The 18,070-nt window shown below is 55.9% G+C and overlaps 2 protein-coding genes across 2 annotated transcripts; both read left to right on the top strand.

Annotated features, from left to right (window-relative positions):
- The first annotated feature begins 241 nt into the window (after nucleotides 1-241).
- AQP2 (aquaporin 2) lies at nucleotides 242-6,010 on the top strand. The gene is made up of 4 exons (XM_081060718.1): nucleotides 242-687; nucleotides 3,708-3,872; nucleotides 4,255-4,335; nucleotides 5,178-6,010. Exons 1-4 carry the CDS (start codon nucleotides 328-330, stop codon nucleotides 5,385-5,387), a joined length of 816 nt encoding a protein of 271 aa, XP_080916844.1. The 5' UTR covers nucleotides 242-327; the 3' UTR covers nucleotides 5,388-6,010.
- A 6,332-nt stretch (nucleotides 6,011-12,342) lies between these two features.
- Nucleotides 12,343-17,561, top strand: AQP5 (aquaporin 5). Its single transcript, XM_081060719.1, has 4 exons — nucleotides 12,343-13,274; nucleotides 14,311-14,475; nucleotides 14,840-14,923; nucleotides 15,734-17,561. The coding sequence occupies exons 1-4, from the start codon at nucleotides 12,912-12,914 to the stop codon at nucleotides 15,917-15,919; spliced, it is 798 nt and encodes a 265-aa protein (XP_080916845.1). The 5' UTR covers nucleotides 12,343-12,911; the 3' UTR covers nucleotides 15,920-17,561.
- Nucleotides 17,562-18,070: the final 509 nt, after the last annotated feature.

The following is an 18,070-nucleotide window of genomic DNA, read 5'->3' on the forward strand; positions in this document are numbered from 1 at the left end:
AACAAACACGGAAAAACAGGGGACGTCAGTCCTTATCTGGAGCTCATTAATGGGGAACATTAGTCAGCTGTGAAGGCCAAGATGGGATGATAGGCATGCGGTGGGCAGGGGTGGGGGAGCAAGGGCAGGGGGTAGCCATAGAGGAAAGGAGGATTGGCCCAAACTCCAACTCCGCCCCACGTGTCCAAATCCAGGATGGAAGGACCCTATAAAGGCCCATGGCCCAGCCTTTCCAGAGACCTTGAGAGAGAGGGAGGGAGGGAGGGAGAGGTCTGTAAGCCTCCTGCCCTTGAGATCACTGGGCCAGCCCACAGAGGTCTCCACAGCATGTGGGAGCTCCGGTCCATAGCCTTCTCCAGGGCTGTGTTTGCAGAGTTCCTGGCTACACTCCTCTTCGTCTTCTTTGGCCTGGGCTCGGCCCTCAACTGGCCACAGACCTTGCCCTCCGTGCTGTCAATCGCCATGGCCTTTGGTTTAGCTATTGGCACCCTGGTGCAGGCTCTGGGCCACATCAGCGGGGCCCACATCAACCCTGCTGTGACTGTGGCCTGCCTGGTGGGCTGCCACGTCTCCTTTCTCCGGGCTGCCTTCTACGTGGCTGCCCAGCTGCTGGGGGCTGTGGCAGGGGCTGCCCTGCTTCATGAGATCACACCACCAGCCATCCGAGGGAACCTGGCTATCAATGCCGTGAGTAGCCGGAACTCTGTCCCTTCCACAAGGGGCAGGTCCTGGGGAGTCCCTTGTAGAGGATGAGATGGAGGGAAAAGATCTGGGTGAGGGTCTGGCTAGGGAGAAAGAGACGGGGAGGGAGGGAGGATGGGAGGCAGGTAGGTAGAGATGCTGGAGGCAGGAACACCTCTGCCACAGGACAATCAGGATAGAAGGCGCGATAGTGCGGAGCAGAAGCAGGACACACACAGGTCTGCTGGTACCTTTTGCCCTGCGCCTCAAGGAGGAAGAGCAGCAGCAAGGTTTCTGTCGGACTTGGTGCCTGCATTATAGTAAGGACTGGGCTAGAACTCGGCACAGGACAGGATCCCAAAGCAGACATACTTTCTGAGCTGGGAGGAACCTCAGACTGCGAGTCCCGAGGGTCTTCTAGAGGGAAGAAGGACCCAACATTTCTTCAGTGTCTACTGTGTGCAGACTTCAGGGCAGAGGCTCCTCACGGGCCTCCTACTGACACCTTGCAACAGCCCTGCGAGGTTGGCATGGATGTATCTTTTATTAAGGATATGGAAACCGAGGCTCAGAGAGGGGAAGTACCAGAGCCAGACTTCAAACCCACGCTTGACTACAAATCCCACGATCGTTCTACCTGACCAATGTCCCTTCCCTGAGCCATAATGTGAGCCTTCTTTTGCAAACAAGGAAACTGAGGCTCAGAGAAGGGAAGAATAGGCTAAAAGTTCTACAGTTTGTCAACACCTGAGAGAGCACCAGAATCCAGGGGGAAGCTGAAGGGGCAAGGTCGCTCCAGCTGCTGGAGCCCGTGAGCTAACTGCTGATTTCATGAACAGTGGCTAATGGGGCAGATGACGCAGCCGCTCCCCCTGCACCCCCTTCAGGGTCTGTGCAAAGCCTGGGCATTGGAGGGCATGGATGTGAAGGGATGACCTGTGCCCCTTCAGCACAGCTCTCACTCCACCCCCATCCCAAACCCATACAACAAATGCCTCCTTTGGGCCCCCGTCTTTTGCATTTCTTGGCCTGCTCTGTCCCTGGGTCACTGGATTAAGCACTCTGATGTCTCTGAAGAATCCCACACAGTCTCTGCAGCCACCCCCTCCTTTGCAGGGTCCCCTTCCTCATTTGCGGGGCAGAGGCATCCCAATTGGGGAACTTCTCTCTTCTTCAAAATGGAAAATGTGATGAGGCTGGGGACTCAGGGCTGAGAAACAATTAGAGTGACCACGGCCGGGGACAGACGGAGGAGGGTGACCATCTCCACTGAGAACGACATTAGTTCTGTTGGCAGCAGGAGAGGTGAAGTTAGACTGAAAGAGAAACTTACTGAGAGCATGGTCAAGAACGTTTTAGAATGTGTGGCTGGGGAATCTTCTCTAATAGCAGGGCAATGGGATTGCTAAGGGGACGTGGGAACACTCAGTCCTGCTCCTGCAGCATTTCACAGTTAACTGGGACCCTCAGAGGAAAGGGGTTGGGAAATTTCTCTCTAGTTACTGCTCAGCATTTACTATCTTGAGGAGCTGGGGAGAACCCTGCCTGGCTGGAAGCAGGCAGCAGTGGGGCTGTTACCCTGAGGCTAGAGGAAGCCAGATGTCTTTGAGGTTGTCCCAGGTGTCTTCTGAGGTCCCTGGAAAGGCCAACCTGGCCACCAGGATGTTTCCATTGATGTACAGCTGCTCTGTGCTAGGCCAGATATCATCTCATTCTTGGTATAATACTGCAACGTAAATTCTGTGATCCCCCTACCCTGAGTGGTAAATTGAGGTTAAGTAACTGATTCAAAGCACAGAACCAGTAAGTGCCAGCAACTTAGGCTGAAATGGATCCAGGGCTGTCTGACACCAAACCCATGTCTGCACTGTCTCCTTAGAGCAACCATTTACCAGTGGAAATGTGCTGAGATTCTGCCCTTGTCATTTCTAGTCCGCACACAGTCCTCCAGAATTGTTTTGTTATCCCTTTTTTACAGAAGGACAAACTAAGGCCGAAGTAAATAAGGTCTCATGATAAGTCAGAGGCCTCCAAAGTGTCTGCCTTCAACGCTCTTTTCACTGTCCCCTCTAGAGGCTCTGACATTGGATCACAGGGGATTGAGGTCAGACCCTGGAGAGACCCAAGGGTGACAGCCCAATGGCTAGGACCCAGGAGTGGAGGTTCAGGGCCTGCAGAAGGAGCGTGGGAGGTGAGAGCTGTCAGAGCTCCACCCGGTGCAGTGCCCAGCCCCAGAAGGTAGGGTGTAAGGCACAGGATGACAAAACCCAGAGAGAAATCCAGTGCTGGGTGTGGTCCAGTTATGAAATTGTCTCTTTGCTTGGCCCCAAGTTCTCTGGTTACCCAAGGCAGGGTCTGCAAGCGCCCTGGGCACCCTACCTGGGTGTGGAGGCATCTCAGTATAGGGCTCCAGCACCCCACCCCGACCTCCATGGGATGTGCAGGGAGCAAATCATAGGGCAAAATTGAGGCCTGAAATGCAGTGGGAAATAGCCAAAGGTTAGAGGAAAGAGTCACATGCGAGACTCGTGGGGGAAGGAGTTCACTAGGACCATCCTCAGACCCAAGCTAGACCCTGTCCCTGGGGGCCCTTTGACCACAAGAAGAAAGACAACAGGTTGCTCGCTACACCTCATGGTCTAGGGAGAGAGGAAGGCCTTCCTGTTATGTGGCCTAAAGCTTCCTACTTACTGTATCCAAAACTTCTCCCCTTCTTGTTCTTTAGGAAACAGAAATTCTGGACTCAGCATCCTTTTCCTCTCATATTGTAGACACACAACCCCTGTCCCCAAATCTAATGGGCTGTGGAGTCAGTTTTCCTACCTCTGGCTGGGAGACCATGGGCAGTCTTGGGCTCTGTCCCTCTGCCTTTGGGCCACGGCCCAGGAAGAAGCCGTCATTAATTTCGGCTAAGATGGCTGGTGAGCCCAGGTGTTCTGGCTCCCAGCCTAGAAGCCGCTCTGTAGCCTTGGCTGCAGGTGGGCAGAATACTTACTGTTTTCCCACCTACCCTCCTCTGTCTTCAGCTCAACAACAACGCAACAGCTGGCCAGGCCGTCACTGTGGAGCTTTTCCTGACCTTGCAGCTGGTGCTCTGCATCTTTGCCTCCACCGATGAGCGCCGTGGAGACAACCTGGGCACCCCCGCCCTCTCCATTGGCTTCTCTGTGGCCCTGGGCCACCTCCTTGGGGTAGGTCATTGCCACTGGTTCCAGCCTCTCTGGAGGGGCAGACACACAGACTTTACCCCAAAGAAACAGACACACAGACCACTTTAAAGATAGATACACGGAACCCCCAGAAGTGATAGACACAAAGACCCCCCCAGAGGGACAGATACACAGAACTGCTAAGAGGGACAGACACATCCCAGAGGGTCTGACTGTCAGATACCCCAAAGAGACACATCACTCCTGCCTCAAATGAATATAGAGCCTTGTAAATATAACATGAACTTAATTGTCCGTGGAATGGACATCCTTTAGGTTGACGTCAAGCACTGGAGAGGGGTGCAAGGACTCCCTGCCCAGTACTCACCTCCCTTCTCTCTCTGACCCCCACCTTCCATTGTAGATCCACTTCACTGGCTGTTCCATGAATCCTGCCCGCTCCCTGGCTCCAGCCGTTGTCACCGGCAAATTTGATGATCACTGGGTAATGGCTGACACCTCCCTGCTTTCCCATCCCCAGAAACCTGTCTCACCAAGGGCTGGAAGAGTGGGGTGGGGGCTCAGCAAACCCTCCATGCTCTTCCTCCTGGAGCCCTGGGGAGCCTTGGGTTCCACCCAACAGGGCTGATGCTGAAAACTCAGTTTCCACATCTGTAAGTGAGGATAATCTCAATTCTGGTCTCAGTGGCCTTTTGGAAGGCTTAAGTGAGCTTACTGACGTAAAGCACTCAGTGCCTTAGAACTCCATAAACAGTAATATTTATACCAGTTAACACTTACATTATCTAGTGTTTAGTATATGCCAGGCCTTATTCTAAGTGCTTTGCAAATACAGAGGGTGCCAAAAAAAAAAAAAAAAAAAAAGTATACAGTTTAAGACAGGAAAAAAACTATTACAATTGTAATAATGTATGCCGATAACAAAAGATGAATACAAGTCACATGTACACATTTTTGGGGCACCTCCGGTATTAATTTATTTAGTTTTCACAACAACCTAGGAGGTAAGCATTAGAATGAAAGGAAACTGAGGCACAGAGAGGGTAAGTATAATAACCAAGTCTACCCAGGCAGTCCGCTTGGGAATTCGCACCTTTAACCCCCAACTAACAAGTCTTCCCTAACTGATCCGTGTCGTCATTATTAATTACATGATACTAATTTTATACCCTTGATCGCGTGGGAGGCCCCTTTCCCAGCATGGGGGCAGAGGAGCCGTCCCCGGCCCAGCCCCGCCGGCCCCGCAGCGCCGTCCTCCCGCCGGCCCCGGCCCAGCCCCGCCGGCCGCCCCGCGCGCCGTGCGAGCCGCCCTCCCGCTCCCCGCAGGTCTTCTGGATCGGACCCCTGGTCGGCGCCATCTTGGGCTCCATCCTCTACAACTACGTCCTGTTCCCGCCCGCCAAGAGCCTGTCGGAGCGCCTGGCCGTGCTGAAGGGGCTGGAGCCGGACACCGACTGGGAGGAGCGCGAGGTGCGGCGGCGGCAGTCGGTGGAGCTGCACTCGCCGCAGAGCCTCCCGCGGGGCAGCAAGGCCTGAGCGGCCCGGGCGCGGCCCCGACGGCCCGGCCCCAGGGGGAGCTCCAAGCGGCCGCCTGCGGGCCCAGGTCGCACCCGGGCTCCGGGGCACCCGCCACTCCCGCCGGCCCTGGCCTGGGGCAGGAGGGCCCGCCCGCCTCTCGTCTCCCCGGGTCCGAAGTTGGCCCCCAGTGCAGAGTAGCTGCTCCCGGGAGGGCACAGCCCTACCGGGGCTGCGGGGCTAGCGGTGAGCATGGCTCCTGTGCAGAGGCTGCTGGCGGGCGAATCGTCGACCCTTTGGCCCCTTGCAGCAATCTGGGGACTTGGGGACCAAGCTGGGGAAGGAGGGCTGGTGAGCAGTCAGAGGAAGGTTCTGGAGAGCCTGCGCCCACCCCCCACTCTGGGTGGGGTGGGAGGGTCAAAGTATACAGACCCGGCCTTAGGGGTTCTGGAAAGGGGGTTTTGCTCGTGTGCAAGTGTGTTCATCCCTGAGTGCCTCTCTGTCCCCAGATGCAGGATTGTGCGTGCTCCTAAAGCGGAGCAGGTGTGCCTCTGGTGGGTGGTACAAGTGTGCACTGGCTGGTGACCTCCCGCTGCCATCGTTGACCCTCTCCTCCCCCACTGCAATAAATCCACTTCCTCTGCAGTGGACGAGTCCTTGCCAGCGGTCATGTCCAGGCGCTCTAAAAGCCTGCTCCCCAGGAGAAGCGAATGGAGGGTCTGGAGGCCACCTTGAGAGGGCTGAGGGAGGGCCTTAATTTCCCTTACCCTGCCCCTCCTGGAACATTTCCTCAAGCTGCAGCACTGGGCCCCAGGACTTGTCAGGACCTATTGCTGGAGGCAGAGAGGTATCAACCAGAGAATGGCTCCCCGAGAAGTGGCCTCTGGAAAAAAGGAAGGTTGGGTGACCAAGGACCTCCTTTCTGCCCTGAGGGAGAATATCTCCAAAAGAGGAAGCAGGCATGTGTGAGTGCATACTGACATGTGCCTTGGAACCCCCATCTGGGGGTGGGGGCACTCCAAACCTAGAGATTAGCCTCCCACTGTGACAGAGAAAACAAAAGCCCTTTTGGGGCCCCTGGCTTTGTCTTGGTGGTGGTGGTGGGGGGGGGGATTTGCAATTAGACACTTCTTGAAAGGAGACACTCAGTTTTGAAAGTGAGCCCTCTCACCCCACACACACCTATGGCTGGCTGGGCAAGGCACTCAGACACGCATCCACAAGTACCAGGCAACACCCTTCCATCACCCATCCCATCACAGGCCCTCCTCCCCAGGCAGCAGCTCTTCCTCCCCAGGAATCTCTCCTTCTCTCCCCACCCTCCCTCCCTCTCTCCTCCTTAGTCCCAGTGCTGCCTCCCTTCCGGCCCCCATCAACAGGACAATTATTGTGGAGAGAGCAGCCTAGCACTCCCAGGACCAGAGAAGGGAAATGACTTGTCCAGGCAGAGGTCTGTGTGTAGAGCCTGGGTTTCTAAATTTCCAGGCCAGTGAATTAGTTCTCAAAGGGTTCTCGAAGGAGATTAACGGATTAAGTGAGATGATGCATGTAAAGGTGCTCTGTGAACTGTAATTCCTCAGATCATTATCATGCGTTATTGAAATGAGTCCATTATTTCTGCCTCCTGGGGTGAGAACTCAGAAGGCGCCTGACCCTTGCCCTCTTTTACCTCCTTTAGTTGGTGGTCAAAGCAAAGGAGAGCCCTGGGAACCCTAAGGTGTAGGCAGAGGAGATGGGCTTGGGGTTGGTCCCACCCTGATCCAGCCTCTTCTCCTCTCTGGACCTGAGTGCACCCTGGCTGTTCTCTCTTTTTCCTTCCTCCCGCTGCCCAGACCATCCATTCTCTCCTTCCTCTCCGGCCTACTGCATAGCTAACCTAAGAATCACACCTTGAGCTCCTTTCTCCATGCTCTCTGTTGCCTCTATGTTTTCAAGACTTTTATCTGTGTCTGTCCCACTGCACCAAACACTCAGGGCACACTGGCGTCTCCAGCTTCTTCTTGCCCTCCACTCCCTTCAGGGATGGACTGAGTATAAGGAACATCTCTGTAATTACGCCCACCTTGCATCTATGTCTTTGTTGTCTTCCTTGACCAAAGCGCCCTTTGGGATCAGAAAAAGGTTGCCCTGGGCCATAGGTGCTATGGAGATGATTCTCTCCAAACCCCAGAGAGCTGGTGTCGGCCACCTGGCCTCACTACTGGGGTAGGGGTCAAGTCAGAGACCAAAGTGGCTCCAGGGCTGTACTCCTAGTAGCTGAGTGTCCTTGCTCTGGAAGTTCAAAGACAGCAAGGCCCTGAGCTGTGAGCCAAGCCCGGATGTGTCTCTGGCGCCTCATCCCCACCCCATTTCACCCCAGCAGATCCCTCTAAAGTTGCCAAGAATTTCTCTCTATGTCTGTTTCACTTCCTGGATTTCATCTCCCCAAAACTAAATATGAGATCCCCACCAGTTCCAGCTCAGATTGGGTCGCTAAGGTCAGAGGTCAAAGCAGGATTCAGAGTGATGGAGGTGGAGGGGAACTGATACCTATTGAGCACCTCTTGTGTCCCAGCCGCTGGGCTGCGCACTTTACATGCATTCGCTCCTTTAATCCTAAAACTTCAGGCAGGTTAGGGAAGGACAATGGCCCCCAGCTATGCTGGGTTTTATTATTTCTAAAGCTCTCCTTTATCCCAACCTTGTGAGATAGGCAGAGCAAATACAGTCCTGTGCCATGTAATGACATTTAGGTCAATGGCTGACCGCAGAGACGACAGTGATCCCATAAGATTATAATGGAGCTGAAAATTCCTTCTAATGACATCGTAGCCGTAACATAGTAACATCATAGCACAACACGTGACGTTTGTGGTTATGCTGGTGTAAAACCTACTGCCCATGGTATAAAAGTATAGTGCACCCAATGACAGTAGTGGGCTACACAGCGGTGTTTCTGAAGGTGCAATCTGATGTTCACGCAATGACGGAATCACCCAACAATGCATTTCTTAGAACGCATCCCCCTCGTTACGTGGCACGTGACTACTGTTCTTCCCCTTTTTTTAGATTAATGAACTGAAACTCAGAGACTGGTCTAAAGTCACACAGCTCTATGTAGTGGAACCAAGACTAGAATTCAGGCCTTTTTATTCAAAACCCCTTAATCTTTCCACTCAGAAGTCAGAGGAGACCATCCTGGTCTGAAGCGAGTCCTAGGCCCCTCTTGGAAGCCGCTGGCCGACACCAGAGCCCACAGCTGAGCCTGTCCAGCCCACTGACTTGTGGGCACAGGGCCCGGGGGAGGGCTGTGGTAGGACAGGGAGAAAATGACAAAGAATGAGGGGCTGGTTTCTGCCCTTGAACAGCACCCAGTCTGGAGGAGGAGGAGATCAGACACACCGCAAACTACAGAGGCCAGGCAATACAGAGGCAGGCAGATTGGCCTCCAGGTCGCCTAGCTCGGGACCGAGGAGGCTCTGAGCTGAGGGGAGGAGGTCGCTGACCACTGGGTCCCAGCAGCATCCACTCCCACGTTCCCGCTTTGTGCCAAAGGACTTGCACCTGCAAATGTTGCTTTCATGTTGTTTTGTATCTTTAAGCTATGATTCTGTCTATATGCAATGCCTCCCAGCTAGACTACGCCCACTGGGGACAGGGCTCCTTCCAGTTCTGTCTGTCTTCCTTCAGCTGTCTTGTCTACCACAGTGCCCTGCATATAGTAAGCTCAATAAATGCTCATTTGCCAATAAGTACTGTTTCCGCCACAACTTAGAAATGGTCAACATGGTCCAAGATGCCAGAAGACAGACTGGAATCTCTGGCACGTCCTGAGCTCCTCAGAGCTGCTGTTAGGAATGGCGCAGAGGAGATTTCAATGCTCAACTAACTGGTAGCAAATTCCCACTGCCAACCTGGCCAGATGGGCAACCCAGGCTTTGTCACCCAGGTGGCATCGTGGAAAGGGCACCAAGACATGGGCAGGCTGTGTAGCCTACAGACAGAGCAAAGAACAGCCCCTTTTGGTACCCTCGTGCTGCTGCAGCACCACGTTGGGAAGTCAAGGTAGGGACTTCCAGGGTCTTAGGCAACACCTAACACTCAACATGCCCAAAACTGACCACCTGCTCTTCTCCCCAAAACTGCTCTTCCCACAGTCCTTTCGTCTCAACTGATAGCAACTCCATCTTTCCAGCTGCTCGGCCTAAAAAGCTCAGTCTCCTTGAATCCTCACGCTCACACACCACATGAGCTCTATCAGGGAATCCTGTCAGTTCCACCTTCACAAAAGATTCAGAATCCCATCACCCTCTTCTTCAGTGACTCCCCCGCCCCCAGGTCTAGACCACCATCATCTCTCCCTGGACAGCTGACTACTGGTCTCCTGCTTCCATTCTTGCCCCTCTGATCTCCTCAACACAGCAGCAGAGGGGTTGCATTAAAAACATTGTCAGCCAGTCCTTGGCTCAGGGGCTTTCTCAAGTAAAGCCTGCAGTCCTTTCGGTGATGCACACGTCGCCCACCTCCACCACCTCTGTCCTCATCTCCTTATGCTCTCCCTTGCTCCCTCTGCTCCAGCAACACTGGCAGCTCCCTCTGCCTAGAATGTCCTGCCCCCAGATATATGCGTGGTTCTCTCCTCTTTCAAGGCTTTGCTCAAATGTCACCTTCTCAATAAGACCTACACTGCTACCCCATTTAAAATTTCAAAGAACCTCCACTCCTACCCCAGCACATATCCTATTTTTCTATAGCACTTACCAGATTCTAGGGTATTATATAATTTACATATGTCCATTGTTTATTGTCTGTCTCTTTTCACTAGAATATTAATTCCATAAAACAGAGACATGTGCTAGCTCATGGCTATATATACCCAGTGTGCCTAGAACAGTGCACATAGTAAGTGCTCAATAAATCTGAGCAATCTTGACAGATAGGGTCTCCTTCTTCAGCCTCACCAGACCCATTCCCTGTGACCCTGCGGTTCCCATCTCAGGTCACTGTGTGACCCGTGACCCTGGCTGGGTGAGGCAACAACCTCTGAGTCTGGGTTTCCTCACAGGTAGCTCAGAATTAAATCACATAGTCAAGGCCAAAGACCTTGGTAAGTTGTAAAAGATTGGGCTCAGATCCTCAAGTAGGAGCTTCCCCTGGCGGCCCAACCTCCTGTGAACACTGCCAAATCCTTCCCACTCCAAGACAACGGAGTTTGAGACCTGTAGACTCACAAAGACAGTACCTGGAGAGAGAAGATGAGAAAGAAAGTGAAAGAGCGCACACTGGAGGCAAGCAAGTTCAACGGCCAAGGGTCCTGGCCCCCAACGGCCTGTGGAGTCGTCAGGGTCATTGCTCCAGTCTGGGCCAAGCCCATGACAAGCCCTGAGACCCAAGTCCAGAAGAAAATCCTGTATATAGTTGCCATGCTTTGCTAGGAGCAGGGCCCAAGGACCCATGGCAGAAAGGAGAGACAGACCTCCTACCTTAAGAGGAGAGCTGTGGGGGAGGAGCTGCACCAGCAGGAAACACTGCACAGAGGAGGAACAATAGCAGCGTTTCTTTGGTCCCTGTTTTCTTTGGCTTCTTAGCTGCCACAGGGCCCAGAGTCCACTCGTCTGGGTCCTTGGCCTTCCTCCGGGCCCCTCCCTGAGCCCCTGCCTGACAGACTGACAGAGGAGCACCTGTTCTCTCCCTCTGCTGCACACAGAGCCCTCGGGGGCTTTGTAAATTACAGTCACAACAAGAAAAAACTCTAGTGAGCCTTACTCCGAGCCAGGCACTGTGCTAAGTGCTTCCCAAGGACACACATGGCACTGCTGGTGGGAGGCTCTTTAGTGCAGCTCCTCTCTGTGATCCTGTGGGGGGGGGGTTCCCTGCCCCTCCTCCAAGCCCTGGAGGGCTCTCCAGCTTCATTCCCCACATGCCTAACCTAGAGATAGGAAGAGGAAGGGGTGGGAGGAATGGTGGAGAGCAGCTGGGATTTCAGAGAGAAAATGGCAAGGACGTGGGGGAGGGGGGAGCGCAAAACGGAAGAAAGTGTCACCCAGTCCAGAGGTGGAAGGACTTGACTTTGGGGGTCCCTGAAAAAGACCACATGTAAGAAAAACAGACGTGGAAAGTGAGGTAGAGACAGAACCAAAGCAAGTCACAGAAATTAAGAGAGGAAAGATGACTAGGAGATAGAAACTGGGAGATGAACAGAGAGGCAGACAGAGAGACTAAAGCTAAGACTGTAACAGGAAGGCGAAAAACAGAAATGGAAAGGAGAGAGAGAGATTGAGAAAGGAAGGAAGAGACTGACAGAAGGAGAAGAGCAGGGAGACTGAAGAGAAAGACAAAAAGTATGAAAAAGAGAGACCGTCAAAGGTTGGGAGAAACAAACTGGAGAAAGAGGGAAGAGAGGCAGAGAGATTGCATGAGGGAGAGAAAGAAAGACAGAGTGAGGGATGGAAGGAAGAGGAGACTAAAGAGACTGAGGAGAGAGGAGCTGGAGGTGGAGGAGAAGGGAAACCTGACATCTAGAATGGGGGGGCTTCGGACAGCAAGGCGGGAGCGGCCAAGACCTCCCGTGGGAGGTCAGTGGTGCGTGCACCCTCGCCGCCCCCCACTCCGACCCCCGAGTCCCAGGGCCTCTTCCCTGACCTAAACCAAAACCGACCGAGGCTATGCCTCCTCCTGTCCCACGGACAAACTGAACTCCCGGCCCCCACCTCCCTCGGGGACTCGCTGTGCTCCCGGAGGGGTGGGAATGGCTGCGGAGCAGCGGCGCCCCCGGGACCCCCCGCCTCCAACCAGGACTGCCCAGCAGCCGGGGGTCACGGATTGCCAAGCGCGGCGCAGGCAGGCGCAGTCCCTCTTCTCCCAAAACGCCCCCGTTCCAACTTAGGGGGGTCGCCTGGCCGGGGCCCTGAGAGGTCAGCGACCCCCGGACCTCCCGCCCCCGCCACCGCGCGGCAGGGAGCTGGGTGGCGCTGGCCGCGGGGAACCGCATCACTCCAGCTGAGGCTGGGTAAGGATGGCCGGGTCGCAGGGAAAAGGAGGAGCCGGAGCCAGGGCCCAAGAGGAGAAAGAGGGGAGACCGCGGCCGGAGATAGCCGGGCGGAGGCAGCCGTCTGGAGGTCCATAGGACAGGTGAGCCCGGCCGAGAGAAGTCTCCCCGGGAGTCGCGGACCAACGGCGCGCACCTGAGCGTGGGACCCGCCTGGAGCGCACGGTGCGCGGGTGCCCGGCCGCCCGGGGTATATACCGCCGCGCGGGTCGTTTTGCCCGGGGGGGCCACACGCTGCCCCCCGGGGAGATGCGCCGGGCCCGCGCAGTGGCGAGCCCAGGACCGCGGCAAAGTTCCCTCCCTGCGCACAGCGCGGGCCCGGGCGTGGGAGCCGCCCACTGCCCCCCCCGCCCCACCCCCGCGCTGGCCCCGCTCCCCCGCGCCCGCCCTCTATATAGCGCACCGTGCAGGGCGGGCGCCAGGCCGCTAGTCGCACAGTGGGCCCAGGACGGCGCGCCGAGCCTGGAGCTGACCCCTGTCCCCAACGCCGCCGCTGCCGCTCAGCACCTGCACCGACCATGAAGAAGGAAGTGTGCTCGGTGGCCTTCGTCAAGGCCGTTTTCACTGAGTTCCTGGCCACCCTCATCTTTGTCTTCTTCGGCCTTGGCTCTGCCCTCCCGTGGCCGTCGGCGCTGCCCACCATCCTGCAGATCTCTCTGGCCTTTGGCCTGGCCATTGGCACCCTGGCCCAGGCCCTGGGGCCGGTGAGCGGTGGCCACATCAACCCCGCCATCACACTGGCCCTCTTAGTGGGCAACCAGATCTCCCTGCTCCGGGCTGTCTTCTACGTGGTGGCTCAGCTGGTGGGTGCCATTGCTGGAGCGGGCATCCTCTACGGGGTGGCACCAGTCAATGCCCGGGGCAAGCTGGCTGTCAACGAGGTAAGTACCCAAGGGATCCTGGGGGGAGCTTGGGACCAGGCCCCCAGACCCCATCTCAAGAATGGGTGCTACTAAGTGAACCAGTACACACCCTTGCAAGGAAGGTGACAGCCTCCGAGGCCGGGAAGATGAATCCCCAGGCTGGTGTGTGCCCCTGCTCAACCTCCCTGGGTCATACCCACCTGCCCTGCCAGCTCCCCTCCTGCTGCTCCTTCCTGGCCTCTCTCCTGGTACCTACTGCCCCTTCTTTCTTGCCCAAAACTTCTGCCTTTTCTCCTGTCTCACCCCTGAATTCTGCCTTCCTCTTGGACCCCTCGTGGCTCATGTCTGCTCCTCAGTGGAGTGGTTTCATGGAACCATCAGAGAAAGATGGATTGTAATTCTGGATTCCACTGACCCTGGCCCCTCTAGGTCTCATTTTTTTAGCCATTACATGGAGATGGTCATAATCTACCACAGCAGTTGTCAAGGGATCCCATTTAGAAACCATGCATGCGAACCGCCTAATTCAGTTCTGTTGGACATTGGTTCTTGCCCCTGGCCCCTGCTGTCTCCCCTCCCAGAGCCCCACATTCAGCCCCCATGTCCCATGCAAACTGGGTTCATTAATCAAACACAGAGGAGGATTTTCTCGGCCATTGTCAAACCGTGAGTCAGCCACACTGGAGAGACGGGTTTGAGGTTGGCACTGGCAGCTGGTCAGGCACCACGGGAGGTGAGCTGGGGGTACAGGAGGCGAACTGGGGAGCTGCCTACAGGAGGGAGGGCAAATGCCAACTTGTGGAGGGTGGGACTGAGCAGAATGGTTGACAGGACTGTATCCAGGAAAAGCTCCACACACACTGCCCTTTGGCCACACGCCTGCACTCCAAGCTTTTCACATACTGTGAAATATGTAGTCTCTGTGGCAAATGACCTCCCTGATTTGACATGCACTGGGCTCTAGGTGTCTTTGGAGACCCAAAGCCCTTCTCCCCAAGCCCCTGGCCATAGAGCCAGAAGAAAGCAGGGGTTCTAACCCACACTCCCATTGCAGCTCAGCAACGACACGACGCCGGGCCACGCTTTGGTGGCCGAGCTGATTCTGACCTTCCAGCTGGCACTCTGCATCTTTTCCTCCACCGACTCCCGTCGCACTAGCCCTGTGGGCTCCCCAGCTCTGTCCATTGGTCTCTCGGTCACACTAGGACATCTCGTGGGGGTGAGTGGAGCTGCCATATGGCTGGGGAGCTCTTCAGGGTGAATAATGGGGCCCCAGATCAGTAACCCTCCAGACCAGTGAGCCCTGCAGTTTGGGCCTGGAGTGGTGCTGTTATACTGACCCAGACTTGGACACCCAAAACCTTCTCTAGGCTGAGGAAAGATGGAAGTAAGTGGGAATTGGTGTGAGGGCAGGAAACCAAGCCTGAGCTTAGGATAGGGAGAGGTCACCAGCCTAGGAATCAGGAGACGTGAGTTGGAGACTTGGCTGAGCCCCTGAACTGCTGGGTGACCCTGGGAGAGTTGGGGGCACTGCGGAAGTGAACAAGCGTGCTGCCCTCCTCACCACATCGTTCTCTGTCCAGATCTACTTCACCGGCTGCTCCATGAATCCAGCCCGCTCTTTCGGCCCCGCAGTGGTCACGAAGCAGTTCAGCTCTGAGCACTGGGTGAGTCTGGGACTCCCCTGGATCCCTGGCAATGAGGGCCTGGACACCTGGCTGTGGCAGCCGAGAGCTCACTGAACGTTCAAGATGCTATGGGCCCAGAGCTCGGGGGTGAGCCCTGGGAGCGGCAGCTGGAGAGGAGACACAGTAGGGAACGGGATGCAGCCAGAGCAAGGGTAGGGCTAGATTTTCAGGGCCTGAGCCCCTGGGGACAGGGGACCCTGGTTGGAGGGTTGAGGGGGGAACTATATGTGTCTGTCCCTCTAGGGAAGGGAGGGGATCTGTACCTCAGTGTTGATCTCCTCTGAGGATTTTGTCTGTCCCTCTAGGGGTCTGTGTGTCTGTCCACTGTCCGATGTTTTATTTGTCGGTCCCTGTTGAGGGGTTGGGCGAGTCTTCCTTCCTATGTGTCTGTGCCTCTGGCTAATCTGTCACCATGAGCTCTCTCTAGAGTCTGTCTCTATCCCAATGTGGAATGGAGAGGAGTTCTGTCTGCCTCGCTGAGGACCTGTGTGTCTTCTCCCTCTGAAAGTTCATTTGTCTCTTTTTAGGGTGGGGTTGGAGGGGCCCTGTCCCCCTAGGGATCTGTCTGTCTCCTTTAAGGATGCCAGTATCTGTGGTGCGTGTCCCTGTCACTGGGCAGTGCAGTATCAGTACATGTGTCCTGAGGTGGGAGGAAGTCTTTCCTTCTGGGGTCTGGAAGGCTGTATGTCTGTCTCCTCTGAGGGTCCATGAGTCTGTCTTCTGGAGAGGGGAGGTGTTGGTCTCTGAGGACCGGGGCTTGGCCCCTTGACGCTGCCCTGTCTCCACCAGGTATTCTGGGTGGGGCCCATTGTGGGGGCTGCCCTGGCTGCCATCCTCTACTTCTACCTGCTCTTCCCCAACTCCCTGAGCCTGAGTGAGCGTGTGGCCGTCGTCAAGGGCACATACGAGCCTGAGGAAGACTGGGAGGAGCAGCATGAGGAGCGAAAGAAGACCATGGAGCTGACTGCCCGCTGACCAGCGTCAGGCAGGGGCTAGCCCCTCAGCCCCTGAACCACAGCGGAAAAAGTTGGGGGGACATGCAGCAAAGCTTCCTTCCCCCCACAGCTAGGTCCTCTGGACTGGGGAGGAGGTATCGGCTGCACAGTTACAAATGGGAGCAGGAACCCATGATGGGACTCTTGGGGGGGTGGCCAGGGGCTGGGGTCTGATGGGGAGGAGTCCCTTTGGGACAGGGCGAGCTGCTGCCATGAGGTCAGGCCTCAGAGATTGTGAACGCAGCACCAAGCTCACAGGCTGCCCCAGGGCCAGGCCAGGAGGGGTGGCCTGCGCTCTTCATCCCCCACTCTCCCCAGACCCTCCTCAAGAGTCAAAGGGATCCCAGCTCCTAGCAGGGCAGAGGCTGACCCTTCCCAAGGCTCTCTAGGAGGGAGACAGACTGATTCACTAAATGCTGCCTTATTTATTTCTGCTTAAAGATGCATGGGGTAGGGCTGCTGGTGTTTGGGGTGGGGGCTTCCCAATAAACCCATGATGTTCATGTTATGCCTCATCTCTCCCCAGAAGCCTCTCCTTGGGACACTCCGGCTCATCCCCTCTTCTCTTTATCTTTCCCACACCCTCCCTATGGGCCTCCATGGGCTCCACAGTCCTCTGTGGAAACACAGGGAAGCTGAAGCCAGGGGAGGCCTAGAGAGTCAGATATAGGAGTGAGGAGGGCAAGAGTGGGGCTGGAGAGAGAGAGAGAGAGAGAGACCCACCAAATATAGAAATAGAGCTAACAGTCAGGAAGGGGAAGTGGGAGCAGAGAAGAAGGCGTCTTCCTCACAGACTCCTGCCTGCACACCCCTCCCACCTCAGCTATGTCAAGTCCCTGACACTCGAGGAGGGTGTGCCAGGTAGGGTGGAGGACAAGTGAACCAGCCGGTAGCCCCTTGAGATTCCAAGGGGGTGACCAGCCAGGTCTGTCATCAGGGAGAAGGCACAGCCCTGGACTCCCCTCTCTGCACCTCAATGTTCTAGAAAGGTGCCATGTCGGGAGCCCATGCGGAGAGAGCAGTGCCTACACACACACTCACACACACGCACACGCACACCACCTGCGCAGCTATTTTCCAGCCTCCTCTCCCCTGCCTCTGCAGGCCAATGCCCCCCCCCCATCCTCCCCTCTGGGCCTGCACTTCTGCCCTCACCGGCTCTTGTCCCTTACCACTGACACTACTTATGAAACCTCCTTAACTCGCTGAGCCTCCATCTCTTAAGCATAAAATGAGGATTAGAACCGCTTCCCTCACAGTGTTGTTCTGGGGAACCAGATGAGATTCCTAGGACCTGTCTGCTCTCTGTGGGGAAGCTGGTGGAATTTGGATGAACAGCTCAAGACACAGCCCCGCGTCATAGTTAAGGAGTCCAGCTTGGAGTGCAAATCTTGCTGCACAATTTTGGGTAACATAAGTTCTCTGAGTTTTAATTCCCTCCTCTGAATATGGGGAGATTTGTACCCACTTCCTGGGTGGTTATGAGGATAAAATAAGACAATGGATGGACGTAAAACCCCTGTGCAAACAGGGCCAGGCACCTCAGAGTGAGCGCTCAATAAACTAGTGTGAAAATAAGCCCGCATGAGCACACCTGGGACGTGGGCCGTGTCCCAGTGCTGAGCCTCTGCTGTCCTGAGACTCTTTGAACCTGAGCTCTGGCTTCTGGCTGGTGTGAGAACCTCTCCCCGCGGTCTTCAGCTTTGCCCCAGGAGAGAGGGGCCAGCAGGGCCAGAGCTGGACTGGGAAGGGGTGGGAGAGGCTATACACCCTGTGGTCCGTCCCGGGGCTCGGCTCGCGGTGAGAGCTGCAGGGTCCTCAGCCCTCCTCCACACTTGAGTCTAGTATCTGTAAGAAGGAGCCGCCGCCGCCCTGCCCTCCCCTTCCTGCCTCATCGGTGTGCAGTTCTCACCAAATGGCAGTGTGCGTATGAGAACCTCAGGAAAGGAGCAGTGCCCCACCCGCCGCCTCCGGCCCCCACCTAAATCGGGCCGCAAGAGCCAGCTCCGACCAGTAGGGGGGGACCTCGTCCACCGAATGCACGGCTGCTGTGCTTCCTCGTCCGAGTCCGGGGTCTGGGCTCCAGCCAGTTAGGGCATGCGGGGTGGAGGACACCGGGAGCCTCTCAGGA

The sequence above is a fragment of the Rhinolophus hipposideros genome, assembly GCF_964194185.1.
Source record: "Rhinolophus hipposideros genome assembly, chromosome: 9".
Classification (NCBI taxonomy): Eukaryota; Metazoa; Chordata; class Mammalia; order Chiroptera; family Rhinolophidae; genus Rhinolophus; species Rhinolophus hipposideros.